The sequence below is a fragment of the Agelaius tricolor genome, unplaced genomic scaffold (genome assembly GCF_023055355.1).
Source record: "Agelaius tricolor isolate 1412-34295 unplaced genomic scaffold, bAgeTri1.0.p SCAF_32, whole genome shotgun sequence".
In the NCBI taxonomy this organism is placed as follows: domain Eukaryota; kingdom Metazoa; phylum Chordata; class Aves; order Passeriformes; family Icteridae; genus Agelaius; species Agelaius tricolor.
Genome location: NW_027269292.1, coordinates 5,980,684 through 6,003,059, shown reverse-complemented (window position 1 = coordinate 6,003,059; position 22,376 = coordinate 5,980,684). Strand labels below are relative to the sequence as shown.

Sequence of the window (22,376 nt, the reverse complement as noted above, 5' to 3'; positions counted from 1 at the left end):
AAATGAGTGTCTGGGCACGACCCCCTCCTCCTGCCACCCCCAGCAGCAGTGACTCTGGCTCCGTGGAAGGGGTGGGGGTCTCCCTGGTCCCGTGTGGGGCTGGGTGGGCACCGGGGCTGCCAGCCGGGCACTGCCCTGCCTCAGAGCGTGGTGCTGCCCAGCAGTTTCAGTGGTTCCAGGGCCAGGGGTGGGCAGTGAGCGCTGCCCCGGCTGGGGGCTGCCCGGGGCTGCCCCCGCAGCACCTCGCCCACCGCGCGGCGGAAGGTCTGGCTGACGAAGCAGTAGAGGAAGAAGTTGAGGGAGGTGTTGAGCATGGCCACCATGTTGGCGATGTCCAAGGCCAGGTGCACGCGCCAGTCCCTCCTGACCGAGGCCACGTAGAGGTGGCACATGGTGACGACGGCGCGGGGAGCCCAGAGCACGATGAAGACAGCGGTGACAGCCAGCAGCAGCGCCGTGGTCTTGCCGCCCCCCGCGCGCCTCCGCCGCCGCAGCTTGCGGATGATGGCGGAGTTGGCGGCCAGGAAGATGCTGCAGGGCAGGAAATAGATGGTGACGCAGTGCAGCCACTTGAGCGCCGTGTCCAGCGCCGTGGGGGCGTCAGCGTCGCGCCACATGTCCAGCCACCAGTAGAAGGGGACGCCGGTGGCCAGCGCGGCGGCGAAGACGGCGGCGATGATGCGGCGGGTGCGGCGCGGGTAGGACACGGCGCGGTAGCGCAGAGGGTGGCACAGGGCCACGTAGCGGTCCACGGTCAGCAGCACGGTGACCCAGGTGGACGCGTGGTTGGCCGTGAACTCCAGCACGGTGACGGTGTGGATGAAGGCGCTGGGCACTGCCCGCGCCAGGATGGCCGTCTGCAGGATGAAGCCCACGAAGATGATGAAGACCTGGGTGAGGATGTCGGAGGTGGTCAGGGCCAGCAGGTACCAGTAGGACGACTTCTTGGTCCTGGTGGCCAGGCGGGACAGGGCCACGGCGGTCAGGATGTTCACTGCAGGGAGGGGAGCCACGGGTGGAGGTGAGAGCTGGGGGTTCACAGGCCCCCCTGCAGCACCAGGACCCCAGAGCTGCCCAGGCTGCAGCTGAGGGGAGCTATAAATATCCCAGTGCTGTGGGGATTTGCTGGGCTGATTAATCTCTTCCGTGTGCCAGCCCAAGCAATGCAAATACCATCTGTCCCCGTGGCGGTGGCACCTGCCCTGGGCTGGGCAGCACAGCCGGGCACTGGGGCCGGGTCTGAGGCTGGGGGGGCACAGGTAAAGCCCCTCTATCCTGAGGGCCTTTCTTTCCAGCCCCCCGGCCCCCTCAGCCCCCTCACCTGGCAGCCCCAGCCCCAGCAGGACGCTGTAGTACACGATGGGGACGATGCCAACCAGGCAGGGTGAGCGCTCCAGCTCCAGCTCTGGCTCTGGCAGTGCCCACGACACCGCTGTGCTGTTGGGCACCGGCACTGTCATCTTCCACCACAAACCGGCTGTGAGGAGACACAGGAGCACCAGCGGCATCAGAGTCCTGATGGCACCTAGAAGGGAGGTCAGCCGTGACATGGCACTGGGGGCTTGGGGACAGGGTCCATCTCCTGGGTGTCCCCACTGTGTCTGGATCCCAGCTCCCTTGTCCTGTAGAATCCATGGGCAGTGGGCTCATCCCAAATGTGCCACCTCCGGCAGACCTGGAGCTGCTGCACCCCCATGGGAGGCAATGCACCCCAAGCCCCCTGTGCCATGTCCCAGCAGAGCCCTCGCTGCCAGAGCTGCTCCTTCTTTATCCCTCAGCCCCGTTTTTGTAGAAAACCGGATTAAAACATCATGTTCTGGGGCAGCTGCCAGCAGAGGGAGCCTCTGGCCCCCAGCCCGGGCTGGGTGCCACCCGACGGCTCCCAGTGGCGGCAGAGAGGACCCAGAGGTGCCGATGGGGGGGGTCCTAGTGGTGCCAAGTGTGGGGTGGCCATCTCCAGGCTGCCAGCTGGTCCTTTTCCAGCTCCTCAGGCTGAGGCAGCGGAGCTGGAGGAGCCCTGCCCGCATCCCCGCCCGTATCCGGATCCTGATCCGTATCCGCATCCCTATCTGTGCCCCATCCCTGCCCTATCTGTGCCCTGCTCCCTGCCCCGGTCTTTGCCCCATCCCTCTGCCCTCTCCCCACGCCCGGGTCGTGCCCGCGCTGCCCTCGCCCATTCATAAACCAGGGAGGCTCCACCCCCTCCCGAGCTCTGCGCTCCTATTGGCTCAGAGGAGCCCGGCCCCACCCAATCGGAGATGGGTTCCCCGGGAGGGGTGAGGCCAGAGCTGAGGGCTGCGTTCTGATTGGTCAGAATCCCCCCCCAAATTTGCATCCCATAGGGACCGCCACCTTCGGTCCCGGTGTGGGATGATGGGAGATGCTGGGATGGGGATTGTGGGGTGCAGGGGGTCCTGGGGGTCCTGGGATCGGGGGTTCTGGGGTGCGGGAGCTCCTGGGATCGGGGGTTCTGGGGTGTAGGGGGATTCGGGGCCCGGGGGTTGTGGGGTGCTCTTTGGGAGAGGGATGTCTTGGGATCCTGGGGTGCAGGTGCAAAGGGGGGTCCTGAGCTCAGGGAGGGGGTACGCGGCACCACACTCCTGCCAGACTGGCCCTGGCCCCGGGGCACCCCAAATTCCCCTTGTCCCAGACACTCGATGGCTTCAGGGCCGGGGTTGGAGGGGCGGGCAGGTCTCTCTCCCGTTTCGGGACCCTCGGTTGCAGTAATCCAACACTCGATGATGGATCTGCTCCCCCAGAAGTGCCCGAGGTGTGTGTGGGATCCCGGGGGTCCCACCTCCCCGACCCTGCAACTCCCGGCCGGAACCCCAGCAAGATCCTGAGCACAGCCCGAGGGAGAAGAAGGGAGGGGATGGGGGGAGCCCAGGGGTGCCAATTAACTGCAAATTAGCTCCGGTTCATCAGCAGGAGGTCCCGTCCATCCACGTCCCCCGCGGAACTGAGGCATCGATCGGCTGCAGCTGCTCGAGCGCCTTAACCCTTTCCCAGCCCGATCCCCTTTGCGCAGCTGGAGGGGAGGATGGCATCGCTCTGGCCCCACTTTGCTCCCCCTGCCCGGGCTCCCGCTCCCCAAAGCCTGCGGGACAGGCACTGTCACCTGGCTGTCCCCAGTGCCACCCGCCGGGCGTGCAGCGCCACCTTCCCTGGGCGCGGTGTTTCTCACGGACATACCGCTGTCCGTGTGTCCCGGTCAGTGTCCGTGTGCCGCTGGTGTCCGTGTCCTCTGCGGGCTCCGTGTCCCTGCCGGTGTCCCTGTCCCCGCGGGCACCCGCAGCATGGCACAGCCTCCCGGGGCACGGGGCACGGGGCGGAGGGAGAGCGCCGTGGGCAGAGCCGCGGGCAGGGCACGGGGACGTCACCACCGGCCCTCGGCGGCCGGGAAGGGTCACCTGGGCAGCTCCGGGTGACCGTGACAGGGCTCCAGAGCAGTAGGGATGGCGGTGCGGGGGCAGCTGGGCCGGCGGCCACCTCTGGGGACAGGAGAGAGGATGTGCACAGCTCCAGGGTGTGACGTGTGTGCACACGAGCGTGAATCCGTGTGCGCTGCCTGCGTGTCCCTGCTGCGCTCTGCCCTGGCTGCTCCCAAGTGCCCACTGCCCGGACGCCGTGCCTCAGTTTCCCCAGCAGCACAGGGACGGCCCTGCTGTCCCCTGCCGGTCCCTGGGTCCAGCTCCGTCTCTCCGGTGCCCCCCCAGCCCGCGGGGCGATGCCCTGGCACTGCTGCCTGGCGCAGGTCGCTATGGTGAGCCAGCCCTCAGCCGCAATCTCCAGGCCAGCACAGCTGCTCCCTTACCTCACTGCACACTGGCAGGTGTCCCCTGTCCCCTGGCGACCTCCAGGACCAGCCCCACGGTCCCTCGTATCCCCCTATAGCCCTGAGCAGCCCAACACGGGGGTCGCCGGGCTGTGGCCGCCGCCCGGGCTGGCACGGTGCCGGCGGCGCGCCGGGCACACGCTCGCACAGGCGGTTGTTTATCAGGCGGTGGTGAAATGAGGCGTCGGAGGACGCGCTGAGCCGTGAACCGGCTGTGCCGCGGCGGGGGCCCTGTCCCCCGCGGCCCCACGGTGCAAGGACACCCCCAGCCCCGGGCCGGGCGCTCTGCTGGCACCGCGGCTTTGGGGGTGCCCTGCCCAGCCTGGGCACAGGGGCACAGGGCTTGAGCATCGCCCATCCGCCCGTCCCTGCAAGGGGCCAGGGAGCCCCAGCAGCGCGGCGTGGGGCTGATCATTGTCTTGTGCTGAATCTCCGCGCCCAAGGGTCAGAGACAGATGGTGATCCCACCCCCTCGGCAGCTGCAGCAACATCTGCCCACGCCCAACATCTGGTACCGTGTCTAAGCCCGTGTTCAAAGGGCTGTGCAGGGCACGGGGCTCCTCGGCAGTGGGTAAGGGGCCGCTGTGCCCTTGCGGGCTGTGCTCCTCCTCTGAGGGATGCGTCCCCCCGCCTCGGGTCCTGCTCCTGTGTCCCCACCGGGGTCACAGCCCCAGTGGCGTCGGCACCACTTGGCCGACACCCGCTGTCCCTACCCTGCCCGCCCAGCACCGCCCCATGCTGCTGCTGTGGCGCTGCGGCTTTGGGGGGCCCCAGCCCCGTGGTGAAGCCCCCCAAGAGGCGTCGGGGCGGGCGGGGGGCCAGGGAGGCCGCACAGGGCGCACGGGCGGCCTCTTGGCTGCAAAGGCTGGGAAAAGGGCAGGCAGTTCCTGCCGGCAGCGCGGATGCCATGGTGATGGGCTGCTGCCGGCATGAATACCCATGAGCCGGGGGGAGCGGGAGGCCACCGAGCTGTGCCCTGAATGCAAAGACCCCGGCACAAAGCGCCGCGGCCACGCGTGGGGCTCTGCGGCAGCACCGGCTCCCGCACGGCGACGTCCCCGCTTCGGAGCACCCCGGGGTGCGGGGCCGGGGCCGGGGGTCCCGGTGGGATGCGGGGGGGGCTGGAAGCCGTTCCCGTGGCAACGGCCGGTCCCAGTTTCCACCAATCGATGCGGCGGCGCGGGCCCGCGGGCCGGGAGGGCGCGTGGCCTACATAAGAACCGGGCGCGCAGCGTGCGCCGCACCCGGCAGATGCGCCTGCGACGCCATGGCCAGGCTGACGGGCACCCGGCCCGCGGCCACCCGCCGCTGGGGCTCTGCCGCCGCCTTCCTTCTCCTCCTCTTCACCGTGCAAGCCGGTAAGGGCGGCCGCGGCGCGGGGGAAGGCACGGAGGGTCCCCGAGCCGCGGGTAGCGCTGCCCTCGCCGGGTGCCGGGGTGCGGCTCGGCGGCTGATGGAGAGCTGAGCGCGGCTCTCCGGCTGCCCTCGGGGTGTCTGGAGGGGATGGAAGTGGCTCCTGGGTGTGCTGCGCTCTCGGAGCCGGGTTGTGCTCGCTGGTGGGTACCCCGGGAAGGGCTCGGTGCCGCGGGCAGACAAGTCCAGCACCGCGGGGTTCAGGGCGCCTGCTCCCCTTCCTCATCTCTGCTCCCCTTCTTCATCCCCCGGCCTTAAGCCGGCGCTGGGAAGGGTAATCCATCAGCAAGACGGGATTTGAGAAGGAAGATGGATTTGAGACAGACGGGGCCAAATTCCTCCTGGGGAAAGGATGCTCCGAGGAGCGGGTGGGAGTGGTGTCAAGACGGAGAAGAGGAGAGAAGGAAGGATCCCACTGCCCACAGGAGCATGGAGATCCCTGTTCCACATTCCCAGATCCCCCTCCAGTCCCTGTTGGGATCCCAGCACGGACCTGAAGTGACACCAGGGCAGCTGGTGTCCCCAGGCTGCTCGGGACCCCATTCCTGGCTGTGGGGCAGAGCATGCCTGGCTCCCCACACCCAGGGGCTCTCTGTCCCCCCACGTATCCATCAGGGATGTGAGGGATCAGGGCAATGCCCGGGGCTCCCTCTGCCCACAGCAGGGACGGGATCAGGACAGGCAGACCGGGCTGAGAGCCAGTGCCGCCGGCACCCGGCCATTTCCCAGCACACCCCAGCCTGGGACATGGTGGTCCCAGCCCTTCTGCTGCAGAAAGGCAGTTTTTTGGCTCTCAGGGACACAAATGTCCCCACGTCCTTTGTTCCCCCACACTCCCTTGGCTCCAGCGGCCCTTTGGCACTGGGGGAGCGGAGGCAGGAGGTGCACAGCCCCCCGGTAACGCCACCCCAGCTCAGTGCCTGGCACTGGGGTGCAGTTCTGGGACTGTCCCATCTCCCTGCAGCCCAAAAAGCCGACTTTAGCGGGGACTCCACGGCGGCCACCATCAACCACTCGCTGACGCTGCTGCAGCGGCTGCAGGAGCTGCTGCAGAACGGCAACGGCAGCGACTCGGTGCTGCGGGTCCGCTCGGCCGCCTCCGACGAGCCCAAGGTGTTCCACACCCACCAGCTGCTGCTCAGCCTCCAGAGCGAGGTCTTCGAGAGCCTCCTGCGTAACCAGAGCGTCGTGACCCTGTACGAGCCGCCCGAGACCGCCGCGCTCTTCGAGAAATTCATCAGGTGCGTAGGGACCCCGTGGGATGGGGAGGAGAGAGGGTGCAGCTCTCCTGGGAACCACGGGGAGCTCCACGGGATGGGCATGGCCAGAGAGATGCAGCCAAGGATGGGGGATGTTCCCTTGGGAACCACAGGGACCTAGTGGGATGTGCGTTTTGAGAGGGATGTGCAGTTTGGGAGGGATGTGCACTTTGGGAGGGATGCAGCCCGAGAGGGAAGATTCCTCTCAGGATCTCCCAAGAGGGAGATCCTGTGGCATGAGTGTACTGGGAGGAATGCAGCCAAAGAAAGTAGATGCTTCACTTCATGGGATGCAGCCAGAAAAGGAGGATGCCCCACTGGGGACCATGGAGATCACATGGAATGGGAGGGAAGCATCCAAGGAGGGGAGGTGTTTCTCTGGAAACCCTGGGGACCCCATGGGGTGGGAATACTCAGTGGAAAGCAGAGGCTGCTCCCCTGGGAACTGAGCTGCCGGGGATGGATGTCCCCAGTGTCACCACCCCCTGCTCTGCCCCAGGTACCTGTACTGCGGGGGGGTCTCCATCCTGCTGCACCAGGCCATCCCCATGCACCAGCTGGCCAGCAAATACCGGGTCTGGGGGCTGCAGCGTGGCGTGGCCGAATACATGAGGACCCACCTGGCCAGCGAGTCCAGCCAGGGCCACGTGGTGGGCTGGTACCACTACGCCGTGCGCGTCGGGGACGCGGCGCTGCAGGAGAGCTGCCTGCAGTTCCTGGCCTGGAACCTGTCCGCGGTGCTGGGCAGCGCCGAGTGGGGCTCGGTGAGCGTGGAGCTGCTGCTGCTGCTGCTGGAGCGCTCCGACCTGGTGCTGCACAGCGAGCTGGAGCTCTACACCGCCGTGGAGGGCTGGCTGAGCCGGCGGCAGCCCGAGGCGCCCGTGGCCGAGCGGGTGCTGCGTGCCATCCGCTACCCCATGATCGCGCCCAGCCAGCTGTTCCGGCTGCAGGCGCAGTCGGCGGTGCTGGCGCGGCACCGCGCCGCCGTGCAGGACCTGCTCTTCCAGGCTTTCCAGTTCCACGCCGCCTCCCCGCTCCACTTCGCCAAGTACTTCGACGTCAACTGCAGCATGTTCCTGCCCCGCAACTACCTCGCGCCCAGCTGGGGCTCCCAGTGGGTCATCACCAACCCGGCGCGGGACGACCGCAGCACCAGCTTCCAGACGCAGCTGGGGCCCAGCAGCCACGACGCCGGCAAGAGGGTGACGTGGAACGCGCTGTTCTCGCCGCGCTGGCTGCCCGTCAGCCTGCGCCCCGTCTACTCGGACTCGGCGGCGGGCGCCATCCAGCCCGTGCGCATCGAGGACGGGCGCCCTCGCCTCGCCATCACCCCGGCCATGAGCAGCCCCGATTTTGCCGGTGTCAGCTTCCAGAAGACCGTGCTGGTGGGCGTGAGGCAGCAGGGCCGCGTGCTGGTCAAACACGCCTACAGCTTCCACCAGAGCTCGGACGAGGCCGCCGATTTCCTGGTGCACGCCGACCTTCAGAAACGCACCTCCGAGTACCTCATCGACAACTCCCTGCACCTGCACATCATCATCAAGCCTGTCTACCACTCCCTCATCAAGGTGAAGAAGTAACGAGGAGCAGCTGGGTGCTGTCCTGCTGGCCCCAGCACCGTGGGGGGAACGCTTGGTCCTGTAGGTAGATGGGGGCCTCCAGGACTGAGCTCTGCACTGCCCACCCCTCCCTGAGTGTTCCCCTGCCATGTCCCGTCCCCATCGCTGTCCCTGGGGATGGAGGATGCTGGCTGTGCCCCAGACCCATGTAGGGGGTGCAGGAGGTGAAACGTGCAGCCCATGGGCACATCACAGACCCCAGTGGGTGTGGGGATGGGGACAGGGACAGCTCATCCTTCCCACGAGGCAGCCCCGGGGTCCCTCTGTGTGGGCAGCTGTGTCCAGCTCAGGAGCAAACAGAGCTGCCCAGTCAGGGGGTGGGGGCCTGTCAGCCTCCCCCAGTGGAGGAGGGGTGGGGGGCACTGTCCCCACTGGCAGTGGCAGCTGCCCCATCCCTGTCCAGGTACCCTCACCCCTTTCCTAATAAAGCAGAAAATGAGCGTGGGATGTGTGGGGCATCTTTGGGGTGATGCTGCTCCCCAGCCCAGCTCCTTCTGATGGAACTCCTGGGAAGGAGAGCACCCATCCAGGCACGGGTGCATTTCCCTGTGGGGACGTGGGTCCCCACCTGGCATGGGTTTGGGGGGTGATGGCCCCTGAACCCTGTCCTGGCATCACCCATGGGTGGGTTCAGCCCCTGAGCAGAGCCTGGGGAAGGGTCCTGCTGGGGGGCTCCCCCTTAGCCCACAGAGATCCACCCACGTGATATCCCCATCGCTGTGACAGTGCTGCTGGCAGCTCGTTAATGATTAATTAAGGGGGGTGAGGAGTCGGGGTGGCTGCCAGTTCTACCAGCAGGGCTGTGTTTACCCAGCACTGATAACCCAGCCGGGGGCTGCTCCTGTGGGGACACAGAGCCCAGAGGGGACTGGGGCCCCCTGCTGCCACCAGCCACCCTGCTGTGCCCTGCTCCACGGCCTGGGGACATTGAAGGACATCCTGTGCTGCCGTGGGTGCTTGGCTGTGCTCAGCCACTGGCTTTGAGTGTCCTGGGTCAAGGAAAGGACAGGAGGAGCAGGAGGACGTGACTTTCTCACCCTCTGCTCGACCCTGCTGTGACAAAAGAGGAAATGTGACGTGGAAAGCACAGGTTTATTTACACCAAAGAAAATAAGGATGCAAAGGCCAAGGAGCAGCTGAGGGGTCAGGGGGCTGTGCAGGGTTCCCCACTTGCCACCCCAGGAGGGCAGAGAGCCCAGGAGAGCTGCCTGGCTTGGGGACAGTGGTTTCATCCCTGCAGCAGCTCTGGCATGGAGAGGAAAGGAAGGTGCAGCTGGAGCACACTGACCTTGGCATCCTCCTACTCCTGCTAGCTTTGCTCCTGTGCAGCTGCCGCCCCCTCTTCATCCTGAAAGACAGAGGTTCACCCTGTGCCCTGTGCCCGTGCTGGGGTCCCTGCTGTGGTGGCCAGGCTGTCCCATCCCCGTTACCTCTCCGGGCACTTCCAGGCCCCTCCTCCGCCGCTCGGCCTTGATGCTGGAGAGGAAATCTTCCTGGGCCTGCTTGAAGGTCTGCACTGGATCCTCCTGCTGCTCGGGCTGGGCCCGCAGGCGCTCCTGCTCCCGCAGCAGCCGCTCCTTGTACTTGTCCTGCAGGACCTTCTCCCGCCTCGCCTCCCGCTCGAACATCTGGGGGCACATGTGGGGGCACAGGGGACCCTGCCACGAGGCTGGGCACAGCACAGGGCTGCAGGCAGAGTGTGGGCACGCTCAGGGGGCACATACTGTGGAGGTCAGGGTCTTCTCGTTCTTCCGGATGGTGCAGAGCCCCGGGGAGATCTCCAGGAGGGAGACATTGCCCATCCTGGTGCCACAGCCGATGATGCGCCCGTTGTCCTGCGAGCATAGGCTGAGCAGGGGATCGTTGGACACCTGGGGACAGGTGGGGGGTGACACTCGGCCCTGGGGTGATGTGAAGCACCCAGAGGTGCTGGGGACCCACCTTGAGGCTGAGGGAAGGCGCCTTCTGGTGGAAGAGGAAGTCCCAGATGTCCAGGACGCCGTCCGACCTGACAGTGAAGAACACGGCCGGCTTCACGGGGCTCCAGCACACGTTCATCAGGTAGGAGCTGTGGTACCTTCCAGCAGAGCCAGCCCTCAGCCACGCTGGCACTACCCTGCCTCGGGCACCAGCCCAGAGATGACCAGACCCCATTGCTACCCGCCCTGGGGATGATTTCTGGCCAACTAAAGGCTCTCTACTACTTCTCTAAAGGAGACCTACTTGGTCTCCATAATTGATGATGAATCCATGAGCTCCTCCGTCCAGATCCGAGCAGTCCAGTCACCGACTGACAGGAAGACTTTGGGGAAGAAGGGGTTCCTGGTCACCCTGTAGACAGCCCCAATGTGGCTTCTGAAGATGTTGGCGATTTTCTCGGGTGGTGTCTTGGCATCACGATTGCAGGAGATGATGATGCCCTGCTCTGTGCCCACCAGGAACTTGGTGGGCTGAGGGTGGGAGCAGGAGGGTGCAGCTGTCAGCAGGATGGAGATCTCACAGTGTGGGAGGCAGCAGGAGACCCTGCTGCAGCCAGAACCCTGGCACCCACCACCACGGGGGGGGTTAGGGACTGGAACCCCTGGGCTGCGCTCCCCCTCCTGCCCAGGTCAGGCTGTGGGTGGTGGGCACAGGGACACTCACCAGGATGGGTGCAAAGTCCAGGGAGATGGCACCCAGAGCGTCCTTCAGCTGATCTTGCCGGCTGATGTCCAAGACCAGCCTCTCGCTGGGCTGTGACATCTTGCGGATGTCCCACCACAGGACCTGCAGGGACAAGGTGTGGCAGGGGCTCTGGGGGCTGCTCCCAGCATGGTCAGAGGTGCTGGCAGTCCTGCAGCTGCCCTGTGCCAGCCTGGGAGGCTGGGATCTTGTTCTGCTGTGGGGCAGAGCAGGCACAGGAAGCTCTTTCAGGAGCCCCTGGCCCCTTGCCCAGCTGCAGCCCCTCACCTGTCCATCAGTGGAGCCTGAGAAGCACTCGGTGCCCGTTCGGGAGGGCAGCCAGCACGCCCCGTACACGGGGTCCCTGTGGCTGAACTCCACAGGGGTCATCTCCACGGGCAGCCCCCCTTTCCTGGTGTCCCAATACACTGGGGAGGAAAAGAAAAGCCCATGCCCAGCTCCTTTCCTCATCACATTTCCCCCCACTGTCCAAGATGGAACAGGGAGCAAACTTCACCCAGTGCTTCCCAGAGATCATCCAGGGTGGTGGGAGAGGTGGGAGCACAGCACCCATCATCCCTTGGATCTATCCAACATCCATCCATCTGTCCATCCATCTGTCCATCCATGCATCCATCCATCCATCCATCCATCCATCCATCCATCCATCCATCCATCCCCCATCCATCATCCATCCATCCATCCATCATCATCCATCCATCCATCCATCCATCCATCCATCCATCCATCCATCATCCATCCATCCATCCATCCTGCTCATCCCTTGGATCCATCCATCCATCCATCCATCCATCCATCCCTCCATCTGCTGTGAAGGGCTCCCTGGCAGGGTGTCCTCCCCTCCCTGGGTGCCCGCTCAGGTGGGCACACACCTGCCCACAGGTAAATCCCAGGGCTTCTCCTGCTCTCCCAGAGGCCGCACAGGTCCTGGCAGAGCAGCAGGGCTGGAGCCAGGCTGGAGCAGAGTTACCCCCTCACCTATTTGCCCGTTGTAGCAGCCTCCCAGCATGTGATACCAGTCCTTGGAATTGTACTCCAGGGTCACCACAGGGGACGAGGGCTTGAGGGTGAGCTCTGGGGCGTAGGGTTTTTCTACAAGGAGGGATGAGTGAAGAGCAAAGAGTGAAGGCAGCCCCCCAAAAGCAGCCCCCAGCCCACCCTGCTGCCCCCACCCCGTTCCCTGACACAGCTGTGCAGGATGAGGTGCCCATGTCACCGGGAACTGGCCTGGGGACAGACCCTCAATGCACAAATCTGCATTCCCACCCTTTTTGTCCTTTTCACTCCAAAACACACCAGGTGTGAGGCAGGCCTGCACAAGTCTCACCCCGGGCTCCTGCTGCCTCTTTCTTCCTTCATTACCAGCTGAACCACATCAATACCAGACCTTCATCTGAGGGTCTGCTGCCTGGCAGGCTGGGGAGCCACGGAGGGGAATTTCAGTGCTTATTTCCCCCCTCCCAGCTCTTATTTCTCCTGGTTCTGCACTGAGGCTCCCCCAGTGACTCTCCCCGGGGTGCTGCCAGCCCCATCCTGCTCTCTGAGACACAAAGTGCATCATCCCCTGTCCCCTGGTGGGTTTGGCCTGGCCCTTACCCAGATCCCAGACGTAGGAATCAGAGTTCAGGTCCTTCCTGCTGTCCTGGAAGTCCAGGCTGCAATAAGCCACGGCCACGGCCCGGTTGCCGTCGGGGTGCCAGGAGAGGTGTGTGGCCATCCTCCTGGGGTTGTTGGGGTCCCTTTGGGGTGACACATCAGCCAAAATGGGTCAGTTTGCAAATCCCTGGGATGAACATCTCCCACAGGGAACTGTGGGAACCACAAGGAAGCCAATCTGCAGCCCTCAAGCCTTGAGTGCAGGAAATGATTCTCCTGAGGGGTCGGGTGGGGGGAGAAGAGTTGATGATTTCATCCTCTTTCCAGTCATACCTTTCTAAAAATCCAATTATCTTACTGGATCTGACTCCTAAACACCCCTGATGTGGAAATTAACCTTTGAGGCACCAAGAACAAGGAGGAAAATCCAAAAGCACCACCAGGAGATGCTCAGAGCTGGGTCTGACCCTGGTTCTCACCCCCAAATCACCTGGGCAGGGTGAGGGGCAGGGAGGGCTCAGCTGGGCTCTGCACCCACAAACTGCACCAGGACCATCCCAAACCCACTGGAACTGAACTCCTAACATTCTCCCGTTTTCTGTGAAGCTGGTTTGACCCCACTGAGGCTCTGGCGAGCCCCCCCAGCTGTGCTACCTGATGACATTGATGGTTTTGGCTGAGGGATGCTCCTCCTCCTCCTCTTCCTCCTCTTCCTCCTCAAAATATTCCTCGTAGATGTCGATGGTGTTGTTCTGCCTGATGTAGTGCTCGACCACCTGCAGGGACAGCAGGGCTGTGGCTCTGGGGGGCCCTGGGGGGCCCTGGGGGTCTGGGGGGAGCAGGGCAGGCTCTTACAAAGCCGAGGCGCTGGACAGTCTTGGTGTAGACCTCTTCCCTCTCCACCTCCTCCCGGTAGCGGGTGGTCAGCTCCGGGTTCTTGGGGTCCACGTGCTTGGGCCAGCCGCCCTCCACGTGGTTCACACCCCGGATGGACACCTGAGCCCGCTCTGTGTTCACCTGGACATGGAGGGGACATGGAGGGGACACGGGCCCTGAGCCCAAAAGGTGCCTGTCACACCATCCCTCCATCCATCCATCCATCCATCCATCCATCATCCATCCACCCACACATCCATCCATCCATCCATCCACCCACACATCCATCCATCCATCCATCCATCCATCCATCCATCCATCCATCCATCCATCCATCCTCCCTGGGCCAGCTGCCCTCTGTGTGGCTGCCACCCGAGGATGTCCCCTCTGCCCGGCCAGGGGGTGTCCCCGTACCTCATGCATGGCCAGGACAGGACCCTCCTGCACCCCAAAGTCCACGGGGTCCTGGGGGATGAAGTCCTCGGCCAGGGTGGGGTCGGGTGGGATGTCCACGGTCACCTCAGCCAGGAGGTCTGAGAAGCTGCAGGGGCGGCCGAACTCGCTGCGCTTCCGTGAGTACTCGTACTTGATCTCCATGGTGGGAAAGGGCTGGGGGGCCAGGGAGGGAGGGAGGCTCCTCCAAGAGAACCCCAAAAAGGAGGGGGGACCTCAGGGATGGAGAGCTCCAATGGGGATGGAGCCCCTTGGGGAAGCCCAAAAGGAAACAGGGGCCTCAAGGAGGAGGAGAGAGTTCCAAAGGAGAGTGGGAGATGCTGAGAGGATCCCAAAAAGGAGTGGGGTTCTCAGGGATGGAGAGCGGGATTTCAGGGAGCTTCAAAAGGAGAGAGGGTTTCAGGTATGAAGGAAAAGGAAAAAAGGAATGGGAGCCTCAAAGAGACCCAAGTGTGAACAGAGAGCCTGGAGAGGGAGGACGCTGAAACAGATGGGGAACACCAGAAGGAAATGGGGTCTTGGATGGAGGACCCCAAAAGGGAGTGGGGACCCTCCAGAGCCCCAGAAGACAGTGTAGGCCTTGGGAATGTCCCGAAAGGGAACAAGAAGCTCAGGGAGTCCCAGACGATCCGAAAGGGAACAGGAATCTCGGCAAAGCCCAAACGGGAGCAGGGATCCTCTGCAGGGAGGACCTTGAGAGGGCCTCAAAAGGCAACGGGAGCCTCAGGGAGCCCCAGAGCGGAGTTGAGCCACGGGGACGGAGCGAGGAAGCGCCCAGGATGACCATGGACCCCGCGGAGGCTCCGGGACCGCGGTGGGGCCTGGTCCCGTCCCGCTCCCGGTGAGGCCTGACCGGGGACGCGTCTCCGTTGCCAGGCAACAGCTTGAACCTCGTCACGTGACCCCGGCGCTACAGTCACATGACACGACCTCCCCGTAATGGCGGCGGCGTGAGGTATCACGTGACCGCCGCCATGTTGGGAAGGTCAACTCAAAACTGCCCCAAACACTGAGTTATCCACCAAAAAAATTATTATCCCCCAAAAAAACCCGCACGGGAGGCAGTAATTTAGTCCAAGTGTTTATTATCTTTCCTCCCAAAAGGGCACAAACAAATCCAGCCGGACCCCAGCCCCCAGCCGGAGCCCTTCGGTTAGTTCACATGCGGTTACAACAGCTCTTCTACCAGTACCGTTACATGGAAACGTTAAAAGCCAAAGAAATAAAAAAATCCCTCGGTATATTCCCCAAGGGGAGGGATGCTAGTCATGGGGAATATGGAGAGGGGCAGTCAGGAGGATGTCCTGGCCCTGGGGGGGCACACACCACTGCCCTGTCTGCACCCTTTGGGGTGTGGGTGGATGGGGCAGGGGGTCCATCCCTGCTCCAGGGGGAAGGGACCTTTCCCGGGGATCCCTGTGCCAAAGGGCAGCCCCAAAGGGCCAGGTTCAGCTCGTATGCTCTTGCAGCTCCTCACCCCAGAGCCCTGGCAATGCTGGCTGAGCCTCCTGGGGTGGTAGGTCCATGTTGTCCCTCCCCAGGGATGCCCCAGCAGCTCCTGTCCCTCTCCCAGGGGATTTGTGACCACTCCAGGGCTGCAGGAGGAGGGGAGCCTGCCCCCGCCCACACCTGCCCTGGGGAGCCAAAAAGAGCCTAAACCCACCCCAAAACCCGCCACAAACCCCACTGCAGCAACCTCTCTTTGAAACAGAGCCAGCACCTCCCAAACCCCGGGGGCAAAGCGAGGGAAAACCAGCAGGGCCAAAACATCCCAAATTCCTCATCCTGGGAATGCCAGGGGGGCTGGAAAGGCCTGGGGATCACTAGTGGTTGGTGCTGCATTGTTAGGGGAGCCCCTGGGCAGCGTGGCGCGGAGTTTGTGCTCCAGAACCTTCCACAGGGACAGGAGGAGCCCCCGCAGCCCCTCTGCGCTCCTGGGAGCCCCTAAGGCAGCAGGTGTGGGGCTGCCCAGGGCAGAGGGTGCTGGGGGGCTCCAGGTTTGCCTCCCAGCCCCGGCATGGCTCCTACCCCGTGCTCTGCTGTCCCTCCGGGCTCTTTGGTGTCCCCTCCTAGGCCGGGAAGTCGCCGCGGTGCCGGATGTGCTCATCGGTGACCGCCAGGTATGTGGCTCTCATGCTCGGGGAGTACTGGGGGGGAACACGGGGGTCAGCACCCCAAAACACCCCACGCTGCCCCAGGGGTGTTCCCATGGGGGTTAATCCCAAATTAATCTGCCAGGGGGGCACGGAAAGGGTCAGGCCCTGCTCTCTGCCCCCTTAGGGCTGGGGGAGACAAGAGCCCCCTCCTCAAGCCAAGTCCAGCTCAGCTTTGTCCCTTCCCAGGTTCATCCTCCACCTTCCCAAATTCATCCCAAATCTGCCCCCTCCCCAAGCCAAAACCCTTCCAGCCTGTCCAGATCTGCTTTGTCCCTTCCCAGGTTCATCCTCCACCTTCCCACCTTCCCAAATCTGCCCTGGGGTTGTGTCTGTGGGATGCCAGGAGCCCAAGCCTCCAGCCCCACCCCAGCATCACATTCCTGCAGGATTTCCCAGCAGGGAGGATCACCCCGGGCAGGCATTAAGGAAGATTATTCTGAGTTTGTTATTCTGGACTCGGAAAGTCTCTCCTCAGGGATCTGAATCCTGGGTGAATTAAACTATTCAGGGCTGGGAGAAGAGCTCCAATTAATCCCCCCACTCATGTCCCCCCCCTGGGAGGAGGCTCTCGCCAGCTGCCAGGTCTGTGAGATGGGATCCAAGCTTCCACCTGATGGAAAAAATCCTCCCTGGAGGAGAGTGACAGTATTCCTGCCCAGGCAGCATTCCTGGGGTCATATCCTGGCTGAGAGGGGTTTCACTGACGCTGGGATGGAGACAGGGACCAGCATCCCAACACGTGGGACCTGAAAATCCTCCTGGCCCTTTGTCCCCCCTCGCTGAGCTCTCTGCACCCCAAAATCCAGGCAGGAGAAGGGGATGGAGGGAGGTGTGGAAGGGTGAGGAGGAGGAGGGGAGAACCTGGCTGCTGTCCCCGGGATAAGGAGGGAGAAGGAAGTGGCTGAACTTACTCTTGATGGGCAACTTAGCTCCAAAATAATGGATGCAAAAAATTAAAAGAAATCACAAAAAAAAAAAAAAGAAAAAAAAGAAAAAAAAAAGAAAAAAAGAAGAAAGAAAAAAAAAAAGACAAGGAATAAAAAATGAAGCAGCAATACCAGACAGGGCAGGATTAACGAGCAGGGAAATGGGAATGTGAGGGGAGAGACTGCGAGGAGCATCCTCTGAGAGCCAGGATGGAGAGGAAGCACAGGGAAGGGAAGGAGGGGACGCTCATTTTGGTGTCCCCCAGCACGTGGCCGTGCTCCCTCCCCGTGGGTGGCCGGGATTTGGGTCAGAGCCGGGCAGGAGGCACCAGGACCTCCCGTCCCTGTCCCACCCAGCAGATCCACAGTGACCCCCCCCGGGGCGTCACAATGCTTTGTCCTCGGCCCCCCATCGTACCGTGGGGGGAGGAGACCCCCTCCCGATGAGGGGCACGTTCTCATAGCGGGGGTTCCCTCCGAAGAGCACGGCCTGGTTCCTGGGGGGCACAGCGAGACCCCCGTCAGCCCCTGCCCGGCACGGGGCCACGGCAGAGGGGGCTCGGGGGGGCTCACATGTACTCGGAGACGGGGGCGTTGGACACGGTCTGTGCTGCAGGGGGCTGCAGGCTGCTCTGGCTGCCCAGGCTGCTGCTGTAGCTGCAGAAGCTGCGCAGCTGCCCCCGCGGCGGGCGGTGCGTGGCCATGCGCCGAGCCGCGGGGTTGAACGGGTCCTCCTCGTCCATGTCATCGTAGTCCCGCTCCCTGCGGGGACACAGCGCTGGCATCACGCCCCGGGGGGAAAAGAGGGGCTCTGTTGTAGTGCGTTTTTATACTTTGTAATACTTTGAAGAAGTTTTGGTTTGTATCCCCATATTTTTCCCGAATGGTTTATCCCAGACTGTACCCCCCTCTTTACCTGTGTTATCCCTCTCCCTGGATGAGATCATCCCCAAACCCCCACCCTGGCTCTCTGTCAATCACTCAGCATCCCATCCCCTCCATCTAGAGGCTTCAGTCCAGGATGTCAAGTGATGAGCCAGAGGCCAGGGGTCAGCCCCCCAAGCCTTGCCCCATACGCTGTCCTAAATGTCTATCCCCCAGTACCCATCCCTTAGGGTCACTTATTGGTTAGTAAAACGTTATCTACTTTTGGTTTCCACCTCCCTTTAAATGTAACCTTGGCACATCTCCTGGGGCTCTCAGCAGGAGCCTCCTGAGGTGCAGGAGCTCCTTTGGAACTCCTAGAATAAAACCTTGGATTAACCCCTGCTAAGAGTCGGCCCTTTATCATCTACCAATGTCTCTGGTGTCATTTCTGCTGCAAAGGCGACCAGCCCAGGTGCCCTCAGTACCCTCAGGGCACTGTCGGCCGTGTCAGGGCTGTCCCCCCCGTGTCTAGGACTCAGGACTGGCCGAGGGTTCTGTTTTCTGTTCCAGAGGGACAGAGACAGGGCTCTCTGGGCTCCCTGTGCCCAGGGGGAGGGCAGGGGGCACACGCACCTCCCGGCCAGCTGCTGCCAGGCGCGCGGGGCCGCGCAGATCACCGTGGAGAACGCGGCGGCCGCCAGCAGGGAGAAGAGCCCCAGGTAGAGCAGCCCCTCCACGCCGTCGTAGCAGATCCCAATGAGGCCATCCAGGTAATCCTGGTGGGACACGGGCAGGGCAGCGCTGGTGGCACCGCGGTGGGAGCCCAGCCATGCTCCCCAGCCAGCCCCCCCTCACCTTGTGCAGCCCCCGGCAGTCCAGCAGGGCTGTCAGCTGGTGCAGGCCGGTCTCCGAGGAGTTGAGGAGCTGCTGGACACCCAGCAGGTCTTTCTGTGGGAAAAGGAGGGGTCAGGCAGCTCTGGGGAGAAGAAGGAGGGATGGGGATCCCTGCTCCCCGCTCCTGTACCTCAGCTGTGGGGAAGAGGGGCAGCGCATACTGGATGAGCCCCTGCATCTGGATCTGCATGGTGGTCAGCGAGCGCTGGAACACGGTGAGAGCCTGCAGGGGCGAGTGGGGCACAGTCACAGACCCCCCCCAGCCCCAGGCAGCACCAAAGGGGGTGCCCACCCCCCCATACCTGCTGGAAGGGGCTGCTCAGGCTCTGGTCACAGTACAGGTAATAATGAACCACCTCTGCAGAGGGAATGGGAACATCAGCAGGAGCATCCCGGGGCACAGGGAGCCATGGGGGGACAGTGGCAGTCCCCCAGGTGGGTTTTGGGGTCCTGCCCATGCCTGCCTCCACCTCACAGCCAGCCCTCACCTGCACTGATCTCATCATCTGTCTGGTTCATGATGAACTTGTCCGGGGCCACACAGAAGTCGCTGGTGCCCTGTGGGGACAGAGGGACATCAGTGATGCCTGCAGTGCCCAGCACAGCCCCCAGCAGCCCTTCCCTCCCTCCCTTCCTCCCCTCCTGCCCCACTCACCACCGCAGCCGCCGTGTCCACGGCCATGGAGGCCCAGCTGAGGACCAGCATGAGCAGCCCACAGCACAGCATCCTGCAGGGAGAGCGGGGAGCAGAGTGGGCAGCATGGCTGGGGGTCCCCATGAGCCCCCCAAGGCTGTCCCCAGGGTACTCACAGGAGCAGGAGGCAGCGGGAGTGCTTGGCCAGCCCCAGGCAGGCCAGCAGGCAGACGGTGAGGACGAGGATGAAGAAGAGCAGGTAAGCCAACCACCTGGGTGCAGAGGAAGGCTGTGTCACACAGGGGCACCTCCCCAGCCCTGCTGGGACATCTCAGGATGCTGGAGCTCACCTGTAATACTCCACATAGGCCACCTGTCCTGACAGCTCGGTGAGGTCAGCACTGACACCCCGCCAGGCTGGCAGCCCCTGGAGCTGCAGGACAATGCTGCCAGCCAGCTGCTGGGTGAACTTGAGGGTCTGCACGTAATCCCCCCGCGAGGCCAGCAGCTCGTTCAGCCGTGCCAGGTGCTGCTCCAGCGCTCCCTGCATCTGCAGCGTGGTGCTGGCAACCTGCGGCCACAGGGATGGTCAGTCTGGGATGGTCAGTGCCCAGGATGATCAGTACCCCAGGATGGTCAGTACCCCAGGATGGTCAGTGCCCTGGGATGGTCATTCCCCCAGGATGGTCAGTCCCCCAAGATGGACAGTCCCTGGGATGCTCAGTCCCCACCAGCCCGGCAGAGCCCTGTGCCCCATCCCTGCAATGCTTTCCCCAGCAGATCAGCTCCCTCCACCCCGCGGTGCCCTCAGAACAGCCCTGGCGGGGCACAAAGGTCCCATTCTGTGGGGTGACATCACCCTCTGTGCTCAGCCAGCGCAGCCACGCCAGGGCTCGGCCGGACGTCCCTCCTGGGGCTCCAACCAAACCCACAGCAGGGACTGAGGCACCCTGGGGCCCTACCAGGGAGTCGATGCCAGTCAGGGTCTGGTTGGCATGATCCAGGGCATAGAGCAGCTGGAAAACGCCATCGTTGGTCTCGCTGTTCCCATAGAAGCCGATGCCAACGGCGGCGCTGTGGGCAGAGAGGGGACACTGGTGCCAGGGGAGGGACACGCTCACCCTGCCACACCAGACACGGGACATCCCCTGCTTTTGGGGGACAGCTCAATGGCAGGGCAGAGACAGAGAGTGGGGCAGGGACAGCACCATGATGGGAACCTGCTCCTGCTGGTGACAGGGGCCTGGGGACAGCCAGAGCTGCACGGTGGCCTGGAAGCTCCTCCTGCCAAACCCTGAGAGATTGAGGGCGGAGGGGCTGGGCCAAGCAGATTAGGGGAATCCGCCGTGGCTCCAATTAAACCTTCGGCTCCAGGCGCTGTGGAGAGCTCCCTGCAGCTGCTGCAGAGCTCCCCACGGAGCTGGGATGGATGGAGCTTGGAGCTGGCTCTGAGGACAGAGGTGCCCATGGCCGTGTCCTGGCCGGGCACATGCCCACAGCGTGCGTGGTGCTCACCAAAGCCCAAACCCCGGTACAACCAACACACACCAGCCCAAAAGAGGCTGCTGGGGGGGTTCAAAGCCCCTGGGAGCTGCAGAGTGGATCCCTGCCACGCTGGGAGGGCTGGGGGAGCTCGCTGAGCTCATTAGTGCCGTTTGCCTGTCTCCCTGCTCCATGCGAGGCTCGCAGGCAGCCATCATCTCGCTCCGCCCCGGCACAGCTCCCTTTGTCTGGAGCCAGGGTCGTGGCCAGGCAGCCAAAGGGGCCCGTGGCCCATCCTGCTCTCCCCCAGGCCACCAATGCCGGGGGACACTCGGGGGGGCTGCCCTGGGGGTCCTCCCGGCCACCCTGAACCGAGGTGGGCTTGGGAAGCCCCCAGAGCTGGGTGAAGAAGAGTCCCCTTGTTTAATTGTTGTGGTTGCAATTAAGGTCGGGCACAAGGGACCTGCCAGCTGGGTCACGCTGCCGCCCGCCATCTGCTCCGGGCTGGGATTAGCGACCGGCCAGGCTCCCGCCCGGGATTAACCGGGAATTCTGCACAGCCCTGATAAGGACGGGGCCGGGGCTGGCCCGCAGCTGCTCCCTGGGGCTGCCCCGGCAGCTGCGCGGGAGGAGGCAGGGATGGAGCACGTTCATTGCACAGATCTAATTAAAGCCATTCGGAAAGGCTGGAGCGCAGAGTCCCCTCGGTGACAGGGGGACAGCACCAGGTCCCCGTCCCCGTCCTCACCAGCAGATGAGCCCGGCGGTGACGGCCATCCAGGTGACACAACACGAGTGGGGCCGCTTGCTGTCGGCGTCCTGGTCCCTCCTGCAGCAGCACAGGCAGATCAGGTACGCGGTGAGGAAGAGGAGGTTGAGGCCGAGGCACACGGCGGCCAGGAAGCCCAGGACAAGCAGCGACTGGAAGGAGAGAGGGGACAGTCAGCCGCCGTGCCCGTGACCCGTTCGCGTGGCCGGGATGCGGCGGCGCTCCGCGCCCCACGGGACCGTCACGTGCGGAAGAGGAAGAAGTGTCCCCGTCCCCGTCCCCAGGCTGTCCCCAGCCCTGTCCCCATTCGCACGCAGGGCCCCCGAGCCGGGGGTGCAGCCGCCGGGGCACCGGGACGGCGGCGCTGCCCCCTCGCCGCGCAGGGGTCACGGCGGGCCGGGCCCCGGGATGCCGGGCGGCCGCGGCGGCTCCGGGAGCGCGGGGGGGGGGCTCGGCAGGGGCAGAGGAAGCGGCGAGGCCGGGAGGGGAGCGGCGAGGCCGGGAGGGGAGCGGCGGGGCCGGGGGTGCCGGTGCCGGCCGGCCCGGGAGATGAAAGGCGCTTTGTGCGCCGTGAGATCAGAGCCGGCGCCGGGCGCCGCCGGGAGCGGGCGGGGGGCGCGGGGCGAGCGGGACCGGGCGCGGGGGAGGCTCGGGGGAGGCGCGGGGGTCCCGGGCCGGTACCTGCTGGTAGTCGGGGTCCTGCGGGCGGAAGGTGCTGGGCACGGGTTGCAGGCGGGGGTCGCGGTGCGGGAGCCCGTGCAGCCAGGCCGCCCACCAGGGCGCCAGGTAATCGGCGCGGGCGGGCCCCATGGCGGGCCGGGGTCGCCGCGCTGCCGGGCGGGGGGCGGCGGTGCCGCCACGCCGCGGGCTCTGCCCGCCCGCCCGGAACACGCCCCGGGAGACACCCACCGATAC

The 22,376-nt window shown here is 64.3% G+C and overlaps 4 protein-coding genes across 6 annotated transcripts; 1 reads left to right on the top strand and 3 right to left on the bottom strand.

Annotated features, from left to right (window-relative positions):
• Positions 1 to 30: 30 nt before the first annotated feature.
• On the bottom strand, positions 31 to 1,525 carry GPR142 (G protein-coupled receptor 142). Its single transcript, XM_071451375.1, has 2 exons — positions 1,322 to 1,525; positions 31 to 994 (listed from the first exon to the last, which is right to left on the bottom strand). Exons 1-2 carry the CDS (start codon positions 1,506 to 1,508, stop codon positions 141 to 143), a joined length of 1,041 nt encoding a protein of 346 aa, XP_071307476.1. The 5' UTR covers positions 1,509 to 1,525; the 3' UTR covers positions 31 to 140.
• Positions 1,526 to 4,807: 3,282 nt separating this feature from the next.
• Positions 4,808 to 8,566, top strand: BTBD17 (BTB domain containing 17). Its single transcript, XM_071451374.1, has 3 exons — positions 4,808 to 5,193; positions 6,213 to 6,489; positions 7,007 to 8,566. The coding sequence occupies exons 1-3, from the start codon at positions 5,103 to 5,105 to the stop codon at positions 8,085 to 8,087; spliced, it is 1,449 nt and encodes a 482-aa protein (XP_071307475.1). The 5' UTR covers positions 4,808 to 5,102; the 3' UTR covers positions 8,088 to 8,566.
• Positions 8,567 to 9,204: 638 nt separating this feature from the next.
• On the bottom strand, positions 9,205 to 14,747 carry DNAI2 (dynein axonemal intermediate chain 2). Its single transcript, XM_071451355.1, has 12 exons — positions 13,695 to 14,747; positions 13,260 to 13,421; positions 13,059 to 13,180; positions 12,405 to 12,547; positions 11,787 to 11,900; positions 11,076 to 11,215; positions 10,770 to 10,892; positions 10,350 to 10,576; positions 10,068 to 10,203; positions 9,851 to 9,997; positions 9,557 to 9,754; positions 9,205 to 9,474 (listed from the first exon to the last, which is right to left on the bottom strand). The coding sequence occupies exons 1-12, from the start codon at positions 13,875 to 13,877 to the stop codon at positions 9,436 to 9,438; spliced, it is 1,734 nt and encodes a 577-aa protein (XP_071307456.1). The 5' UTR covers positions 13,878 to 14,747; the 3' UTR covers positions 9,205 to 9,435.
• Positions 14,748 to 14,801: 54 nt separating this feature from the next.
• Positions 14,802 to 22,365, bottom strand: TTYH2 (tweety family member 2). 3 transcript variants are annotated; one of them, XM_071451356.1, is made up of 15 exons: positions 22,143 to 22,365; positions 21,441 to 21,613; positions 20,173 to 20,284; positions 19,561 to 19,781; positions 19,387 to 19,482; positions 19,232 to 19,304; positions 19,065 to 19,134; positions 18,879 to 18,934; positions 18,707 to 18,799; positions 18,538 to 18,630; positions 18,316 to 18,458; positions 17,389 to 17,577; positions 17,234 to 17,312; positions 16,801 to 16,818; positions 14,802 to 15,880 (listed from the first exon to the last, which is right to left on the bottom strand). In XM_071451356.1, the coding sequence occupies exons 1-15, from the start codon at positions 22,269 to 22,271 to the stop codon at positions 15,803 to 15,805; spliced, it is 1,623 nt and encodes a 540-aa protein (XP_071307457.1). In that variant the 5' UTR covers positions 22,272 to 22,365; the 3' UTR covers positions 14,802 to 15,802. The 3 variants fall into 3 exon arrangements, with proteins under 3 accessions (XP_071307457.1, XP_071307459.1, XP_071307458.1); XM_071451358.1 differs by having other exon boundaries at positions 16,801 to 16,813; XM_071451357.1 differs by lacking the exon at positions 16,801 to 16,818.
• Positions 22,366 to 22,376: the final 11 nt, after the last annotated feature.